An 8,729-nucleotide genomic window follows, 5' to 3' on the forward strand; every position below is an offset into this window, starting at 1 on the left:
TCTCCAAAGACCTTATCTGCCATTTGCAGTTATGAATCTGATTATGTACGTGGCCATGCTCAGTTAAGTCGGTCTGCACTGCGTCCAGTTATCACCTCTGCAGAAATTATGCCCATATTAGTTATATTGACCAGTCACTTCTGCATGACATGGCTTTCGACAATTTGAGATGCGCTTAATTCAGTACAAGTAGACATCTAGTTATACATGGAAAATCTATGTGTGAAAAAGAGACCTTCCCTTTTTATGAGGAGTTCAAATACTGTGAATTCCAATGATAACATGGAACAGGAAAAGCTGTATGTTTTCTTTCACACTTCGTATGTATCTAAAAGAAAGCATTGCTGTAGAAGTAGAGGGTGGAAAAAGAAGATATCATTTATTATGTGCCCTTACAACACTTGAGGGACTGGAAAGGCTCAATATAAACAATATAGTGAAAGAAAATTGAACTCTTCAAACATCTATGAAGTATAAATCTTCATCAAAGTATGTAAATACATAATAATGGTGGAGAAGTGCTATGTCTTCAGTGAGCATGACTATACAGAGAGAAAGAAATTCATGAGTGTTCACCTGAGTTCTGCAAGTTACTATTTGAGCGTCGTGCCTCAGCTGTAAAAGCCATCAGATTTCGGTGTGAGATGGGTGTTTTTTTATCCTTTTTCTTTGCCCACACATGGCCAGCAGAATGTCTCCCTGGCAAGTATGGCCCCAGCTGCAGCTTGGACTGCTCATGCCAGCACAACGGCACCTGCGACAGGTTCACGGGCTGCTGCCACTGCCCAGCAGGGTTCTACGGGCGCTCCTGTGAGCATGGTGAGTACACACACCCCACACAGCCCCACCACCTGTCCTCCCGCAGGGGCAAACGGGGGCTCAGAGATGTTCCTGTAGGGCAAATGGGATTATTACTGGCAATGGTAAATATCAATTTTGCTGCCTGCCAAAGAAGGTAGCTGCAAATATAGAGGAGCTCAAACGGATCCATGCTTTTCTTCCTCCTGTTTCCTCACTTGATACTTTTCCTTTCTCAGGGTGCCCCCCCGGGTTTTATGGGCTGAGCTGCCTTCATGCATGTGCCTGTAAAAACGGAGCGAGCTGCGATGCCGTGATGGGGCAGTGTGTTTGTCCCTTGGGGTACCATGGTATCCACTGCGAGAAAGGTACTTACACCCACCTGGTTTAAAAAGCAAATAAACCACATCCTTATCTAAACGTTTGTTTGTTCAGAGCCACTTCTTCCATATTTTTCACTTTGTGAATTTCTTGAAACACTGAATTTGTGATCGCTTACCTGTTCTGTAGCTGGGTGTTCTCAATTCCTTATACATTAACCACTCTGGTTCTGATTAGCACAGTGAAAGTCCCGGTCTCCACGGTGTCTTGCAGCAATGAGTTCCACATGTTGTTTATTAAGAATAAGTTTCTTTTACTGATTTTAAGTTTGCTTCTAAAATTCCAAGTAAGATTATTAAATTGATGCATGTCAGACCAGTCGAGTGTTATGAAATGGTCTTCTAAAGAGCCCTAATTAAAAATGAAAATAAGTGCCAGTAACGTTTTGGGACAGATTTACAAATACTTTTGATAAGTTGGATTAGATGAAACCAACTTAAAGAGAGCGCACATAAATATTATGCCTATCCGCTGCATTCGATCCTTCATTAAACTTGGCATTAGCACTGAGTTCAGCTCAGAGTTTACGAACTTTCCTCCGAGCCATCCTTCAAGCCCTGCTCTGGCTGATGTATTTGTTGTGATGTTGGTGTGCAGGACTCCTAACAGGGGCATTTATGGGGCTCTTCCCTCCAGGCTGTGCCAGCGGGCGCTTCGGTGAGCGGTGCCAGCACCGGTGTGACTGCGGAGGAGCTCCTTGCAACCCAGCCACTGGGAAGTGCCTCTGCCCACCTGGAAAGACTGGGGACAAATGTGACATTGGTAAGGGAGTATTTCCTGTGTGCTGGAATACATGCAGTGAATGAAATCCATTGCTTGGTCTGAGCACAACAGCGAAAGGACGCGTGCCAATACAAAGTATTCAGGACACACTGTTTGCAGCAAAGTATTCTCCTGCAGGTTGCCAGATTTATCAATAGGCTGTACTTTGATTTAATCAGTATTTAAATGGATGCATCGATAGGAAAACCGTATATGGGTCAGCAGTAAAATGTCATTTGTCATGAGTGTCAGCACAGCACAGTAGGAAGGGCTCAGGGGTTCTGCAACAGGGCAAGAAGGGATTGGGTTCCATGGGGTTTTTGTCACGGGGGCATTTATGGGGCTCTTCAAAGAGCTCAACGAGTGTCTGATTCGAGGTGAGGGTGGTGGAGCTGCTGCAGTGTTCCTGGCTCTGAGAACCAGCAGTAGTCCGGGAACACTGACTCCAAATAGTGTCGCCTCATTCGCAGCACAGGAGCTGTGTGTTTGGTAAATGGTTGGCCCAGAGAAGCAGAATTGTTTTGCAACAGGGTTGTAAAAATAGGCGAGAGAATTCTCCTGTGAAGGAAACCAAGCGAACTGACAAAAGCATTGAGGGCTGAGAGGCAGTTAAGGGCAGGGATTCTTGAGCCAGATTCTGATCTCACTTGTGCTGGTGGAAATTTAGGGTAATCAGTTAACAGAACTGCACTTTTCTTTTAGCAAGTGTAAAAAGAGATGTGTGATCCCAACAAGCAGTGTACAGGGTGGTGAGCATCCATGTGCTAATATTGAAGGATCATGCAAGGAACCACATTTCTCCCAGTCCCCAATATCACAAAGGGGGAATATTCCTCATCCTCTTGTTCTGGGATAGGGCAAGAAACAGCTCTGAACACCCTGTTATTAATATAAGCAAGAAGTCAAGTAAACTCTAGGAGCCCAAGGGCTACTGCAACCCCAAAAACTAAAATGGAGATGGACTTGCCTGCCAACCTGCACCGTCCTCTTGCTAGGAACTGAGCAGCCCATCCTCTTGCACTGATGCCTCTGGGACTTCAGCCATCCAGCACTGAGCACTGTGCATCAGAGGCCTTTCCAGTGCAATTCTAGCAGCAGTGGAACACAAGGGGGAAGCTCAGCACCAACAATGTGAACCGAGGTTTTGCTTCTTGCAAACTCTAGGAGTCATTTTTATTTTTCTTAAATCAGCTAGGGTCGCCCCCGTCCATGAAAAGCTGTTATGGGGTAGGTTTTATTTGCATTTTTATTTTCAATTAGGCTCAGTTCATCTGTGATATAACTGTGAGCAGCTGTGTCTGTGCAGCAGCCATAAAGATAAAAGGCCTGATTTTAATTTGAACTCTGGTAAAGCACCCATTAAACAGGCAAAATGTTAATTAAAAAAAAAAAAAGAGAGAGAGAGAGAGAGAGAATATAACAGACTTTTATGGGCGTTCCTTTTCTGTAGTAAATTAACATTGCAGACTTTCAAACAGATGTCTTAAATACACATTGTTATTAACATGAAAATGTGGTATTACATAAATTAAAATCAGGTCCAGAGGTGTTTGTGGAGACCTTTTCTCATAACATTTCCTAATTGAAAAGGCCGAGCTCTGAGCACTTGGGGAGGGTTCTCCCACGTGCTGGGGCTGCAGCTGATGTGGGGCTGGGGTTTGGGTTAACCCTGCGGTGCTATGTGAGGAAGGCAGCCTGGGTTGCTTACAGCACTGTCGGTGAGGTGAGGGAAAGAAGGCTGCTGTGTGCAGGTCTCTCAGCACCTTGCCATAGGACATGCTGGGGACTTTTCCTTCTTACCTGTGCTCCGCCACATATAAAAAAAATTACAGTGAGAATTCGTCCATAAAATATTTGCCCATCCTTTGCAGAGCTGGGAGTGAGACTTTTGTGAGTTTACATTGCCAGGAGGTAACTGAATTGTGCTATGTGGGAATGATGTACAAACATACCTAAAATGAATTAATTTCCATTTGGAAATTGCTTGAGTGAAAGCTCTTTTCTGCTCCACACTGATAGCCAGGCAGCCCCAAAACCTCTCTTTTTGGGCTGCCAGCCCCTGGGTATACGTTCCCATTTCAGGAACTTCTTCAGGACAGGTGGGTCACAGTTTGGGTGGGCTGTGCAGCAGATAAAGCTTGAGGATTGCAAGGTGTTCCAAAGTGTCATGGCCCAATATTAGCAGATGGAGGTGTCAAAGCAGATTCCCAATCCCAAATCTGTATCTCCTGAGAGAAATACAGCAAAAGCATGTCATAATTTAGGACAATTTCTTATACAGTATACTAATAACTTGCTCAGGCTTTAGTTTTATATGGATAAGCACATAACTTTAGGCAAAGTAAGAGTCTGGGTTAGAAGAATTAACCTCATGTGAAATTATATGAAGAGATTTTTTAAGAAACGATATTATTTTCAGTTCATCAGTTGAGCCTCACAAAACTTCCCCTAGTTTGCAGAGCTTGATGGAGGTCTGCGTTCTCACCGGAACCTGTGTGAGGTCTATGTTCTCTCCCAGTGAAAATCCAGGGACTTAAATAATTTTCTAAATAAACATCCTTAATTTTCTCACTGTGCTTGCATTTCGCCCTGAATGCTGACCTTGGTCTGAATTTCTATTGCATTCACTTTCAAGGATGCTCCTCAGTGTAGCGCAGCCATCGAGCAGGGAGAAGCATTCATCCTCTTCCAAACACTTCTGTCCTTCCAGGCTGCCGGTCAGACCAGTATGGCCCCGACTGCTCTCTGCGATGCCAGTGTGCCAGCAAGTCCCAGTGCAACCCATACAATGGGAAATGTGTCTGTCCAGCCACGTGGATGGGGCCAACTTGCAAGGAAGGTAACACAGGCTGGAGATTGACTGTTTTACTCATAGACATTGTGCTCTGATCGTGATTTTGTGTTGAAGAGCATGGTGAAATGTGATAAGTGGCTGGATAAGAAGATGAAAAGTCAGAAGACAGATTGATCTGTGTAGATGACAAAATGTTCAACAAAAGGTTTCGTTTTTGTTCGTTTTTTGGTTTTTCATTTAGGTAATTGTTCATTTTAATGACGCATAATACCATACTTTTCTCCCATTTATAATTTAAACATGGTCAGCTTGCTGGTAATACCATGCAGTCCTTCCCTTAGTTTAGGAAATATTATGGAACCTTCCACCTGGGGGACTTTTTTAATGTCTTGCTTATTCTGCCTGCCTGTGTGAGGTGGCCAACATAACTCAGTCCTCTACCTTCCTCTGAAGGTTATCATTCATTAAATTATATAAATGTAAATTCTATGATTTATATTGCATTTCAGTATTATGTTATATAGACCTAAGGCTGCATTTCTACTTAATTCTCTAGGTGGCCCTCCAAAGCTTCCTTTTTATGAAGAACGAACTCAAGAAGGAGGGAATATTTTTCCAAGAGCTCTACAACAGTAACATTTGGACTAATAAATGAACTCTTTTATATGCACAGACGGTATTTGAATTTGGATATGAAAACAGGTATTCAATTCAGCTTGAATTGTACTGAAGTATTCACACTTCTTATGGAAGACTACAGAGGCCATTTAGTAGCTGGTTCCTTTTAAAAAGTTGAATCTGTTTCATGTATTTATTCCTAGCCTGTTGCCTTTCCATTAGTCTACTTGGGACATTCTTTCTGATATGTAGTATAATTCGTTGCTTGAAGCTTGGACATGTGGGTTTTTTGTTTTCTTTTTGCTTTTTGTAAAACTAGCTCCAAAGAGGATCAGTAACATGCCAATTTAAAGTGAGCCACGCCATGCTAAATGAGCATTCAACAGATTATGAAGCCAATGCAGGTTCACTGCAAAATCACGTTGCTCAGAAGCCAGTGGGATTCACCAAATTAGTTCCCCTGTGAAAAATATTGTATGTTCTAGAAAAGCATCCAGTCTTAAAATTACAGCTGATGAAGAATCTGCCACAATCTTTGATAAGTTGTTCATTCATTTGAGAATGCATACCACATTTCCATTATGAATTTGCTGACTGGAAGGTCTCCATCCATATCTTGTTTGCATCTGAGGCTCCTTTCTAAAGAGCACAATGTTAACTGTCAGGCTCCTCTGGTTTTCTGTGTTCTCCCATCTCATCAGTGGAATTTCTCAGCAGTTTGTGAAGTCAAACTGTACAGCAGTTCTTGTAAAACTTTCTTACAATGGAGGAAGCTTTATCTTGGGTGGAGAAAGCAGATAGTGAGGATAGATATCTAACAATAATCTGTGTTCTCTTTATGCAAAGGATTATAATGTGCTCTTACCACACAATAATTTAATTATCGGCTTTAACAAGTCCTGATACCATTCAACAGCTGCTGTTGGTCACCTAGAACAACGGCGTTTTGGTGCTATTTTTGTCTGTTTAGACAGGCCGTTCTTTAATATAGGACCAAGTCATTATTAAGAAATCATATTCTTTATTTTAGTATTCTGAATTAACAAGGTTAAAAGATTTCAGAGTAACTCTTTGTACCTCTCTTTAGGTTAAGAGTTACAAAACGTGCTCAGTAACCTCTTGAGTCTTACTAAATCAGGGTGCCCTTGGTTTAAGGCACCAGGACCGTGGGCTCTGGTGACCAGGTAGCACAAGCTCTTCCAGGTTTTGTGTTCATGCTAGCATTATCATTCACACACCACAGCAAATCACAACTCTGCAAGGGATTTTTGTCATAGAAGAAAGAAAGTGGCAATAATTGAAGCTCACTTGTGATTTTTAATAATGTTTATGTTTGCAATTGGATAATGAGTATGCAAAGCAACAATTACCTCTTGGTTCTCCTCAAGCTCTAAACCAATATGTCTGGTTCGAAGCAAGTAATGCTTGCTCACCTGGAACTGCAGTTCAAGCTGTGATCTTTTGGAAGCAATAAAGGTTTACTAGGTGTTTTTTCAAGCCTCATGGAAGTCTTATTGTTGTTATTCAAAACTTCATGGGTATTAGAAGCCATTCTAAACTCAGTAGAGATATTTGTGACCGCAACCAACTGTGCTTTCAGCCAGAAAATGTCAGGAGCTGATTCTGATCTCTTGTCCTTTCTTTATGATAGCTCTGTAAATTGCAAAAAACTTTGCTTGATGTAAATGTGATAAATCTGTTGTTCCCAAACTAGTCTGAAGTGAGTTGTTCTCGGCAGGATTTTTTCTGTAAGCCATGGTAGTTAAAATGTTCTTTTGGAGATGTGCTGGCCTAGGTGCGATCTCCAACTGTGAAACTGGGGCAATTTCACCAAATTGGAAGTGTTTAGGTAAATCTTGTGCAAGACTATTAGATCTCATCATAGTAACTGATGGAGAAAAAAAACACCCAGGTCAAGCAACAGACATCTTTTGATTTCAACTATAGATTTACCATGGAGCCAAACTATAGTAGTAGTGCCTTATATTCAAGATTTTTCATATTAAAGAATGAGATTGGATGAGATCTGGAGGTCCAAGTTTCTCTTCAGGCCGCCTCCAAAGTTAAATGAGATTGCTCAGAGATTCATCCAGTTGTTTCCAATATATCCAGGGATGGAGAGCCCACAGCCTCTTTGGGACCATGCCTTAATGAAAATTTCATATCCATGATTTATTTCTCCTCCCACATTTCATCTTCCATCCACTGCTTCTTGTCCTTTCAAAGTATACCTCTGAGAAGAGCTTGGCTTCATCTTGTCTGCAGCCCCCATGAGGTGGTTGAAGACAGCAGCAGACCTTCCCATGGTCTTCTCTTCTGAAGACTGAAGACACCCAGCTCCCTCAGCTTGCACCTTCCATGATGCATGCCCCAGTTTCTTCTCACCTTCCATTGGCTTTGTTACAGTTTCTTGGACGTAGAAGTTTTCAGAAAGATGCTCAGTGTCTGATGTGGTTACTCAGCAGCTAATGCATAAAACCCGAGAGCTTACATTTTACTGTTTGACAGCAGTTTATAAAAAATATTGCCTTGTCTTATCTACATATCTAAGTATTCTTATATGTGATTGGAGCAGCTAATCAAAGGGGAAACTTTTCTCAAGGCATATTCTTTACACCTGTGTACCTTGTTTACATTTTCCACAGTAACTTGATATTAGAATTGTAAATATGTACTATAAAGGAAATAAAAGATTTTGTATGAAGTGTTATTAAAGAATGTCACCATTTTAGGTACATGATGAAACACGTATTTTAAGTGGTTGACACTGAGTCTGTGCCAATGAATCAGAGGGCCAAGAAGATCTTCTTGGGAAATGCTTCAGCAGACTTTTTATTTAAATTGGAAAATGCCAATTCATACAAAACTATGCATATGCAGCAGTCGCTTTTATTAACTCCTTCTTCAAAATACTTTCTTAATTACTTAATGTTATTGCCCTGGGGAGAAGTTTACTTCAGTTCCATAGAACAGATTGTCCTGATTTGGGTCTCGATATGAGTTTTTGTTCCAAAACATAAAGTACAACTATATAAAACTACTAAACAAAATTATATATTTCAAAAATTTTAGCAGGCTTTTGATAGAGTACTTTTCATTGTCTCTTCTTGATTTGCTATATGTGAAGGTTTTCGCTTTTCACAGGGCAGGGTGTCAGTTTCCAGAAGAAAAGCTAAAGCTATTTGTAATTAGTTATTAATTAAGTCAGTTTACTTGCTTGTGTTATCAGTAGTACGTTTTGACACTGTTCCTTTCTTCATATTAACAAATTTACCTTATTCTGTGCATGCTAAATTGTTTCTCTTAGACTGCGTGTACTTTTTTAATGGAAAATCCACTAAATTAATATCCTAGTAGATTCACGTTACGGAAGGTG

At 41.2% G+C, this 8,729-nt stretch overlaps 1 protein-coding gene across 8 annotated transcripts in view; it reads left to right on the forward strand.

Moving 5' to 3' along the window:
- LOC116243393 (uncharacterized) overlaps window positions 1-8,000 on the forward strand; it is a 162,263-nt gene extending 154,263 nt beyond the window's left edge. For 3 of the 8 annotated variants that reach the window (XM_090147660.1, XM_090147653.1, XM_090147659.1), the window contains 5 exons: window positions 691-819; window positions 1,038-1,166; window positions 1,816-1,941; window positions 4,652-4,780; window positions 5,292-7,999. In XM_090147660.1, the coding sequence (XP_090003786.1) occupies window positions 691-819; window positions 1,038-1,166; window positions 1,816-1,941; window positions 4,652-4,780; window positions 5,292-5,371 (593 nt within the window). In that variant the 3' untranslated portion in view covers window positions 5,372-7,999. Of the gene's footprint in view, window positions 1-690; window positions 820-1,037; window positions 1,167-1,815; window positions 1,942-4,651; window positions 4,781-5,291 lie in introns of those variants that run through there. The other 5 variants (XM_090147658.1, XM_090147655.1, XM_090147656.1 and 2 more) reach the window with 3 other exon arrangements.
- Window positions 8,001-8,729: the final 729 nt, after the last annotated feature.

The sequence above is a fragment of the Phasianus colchicus genome, chromosome 10 (genome assembly GCF_987193195.1).
Source record: "Phasianus colchicus chromosome 10, bPhaCol1.hap1.1, whole genome shotgun sequence".
Classification (NCBI taxonomy): Eukaryota; Metazoa; Chordata; class Aves; order Galliformes; family Phasianidae; genus Phasianus; species Phasianus colchicus.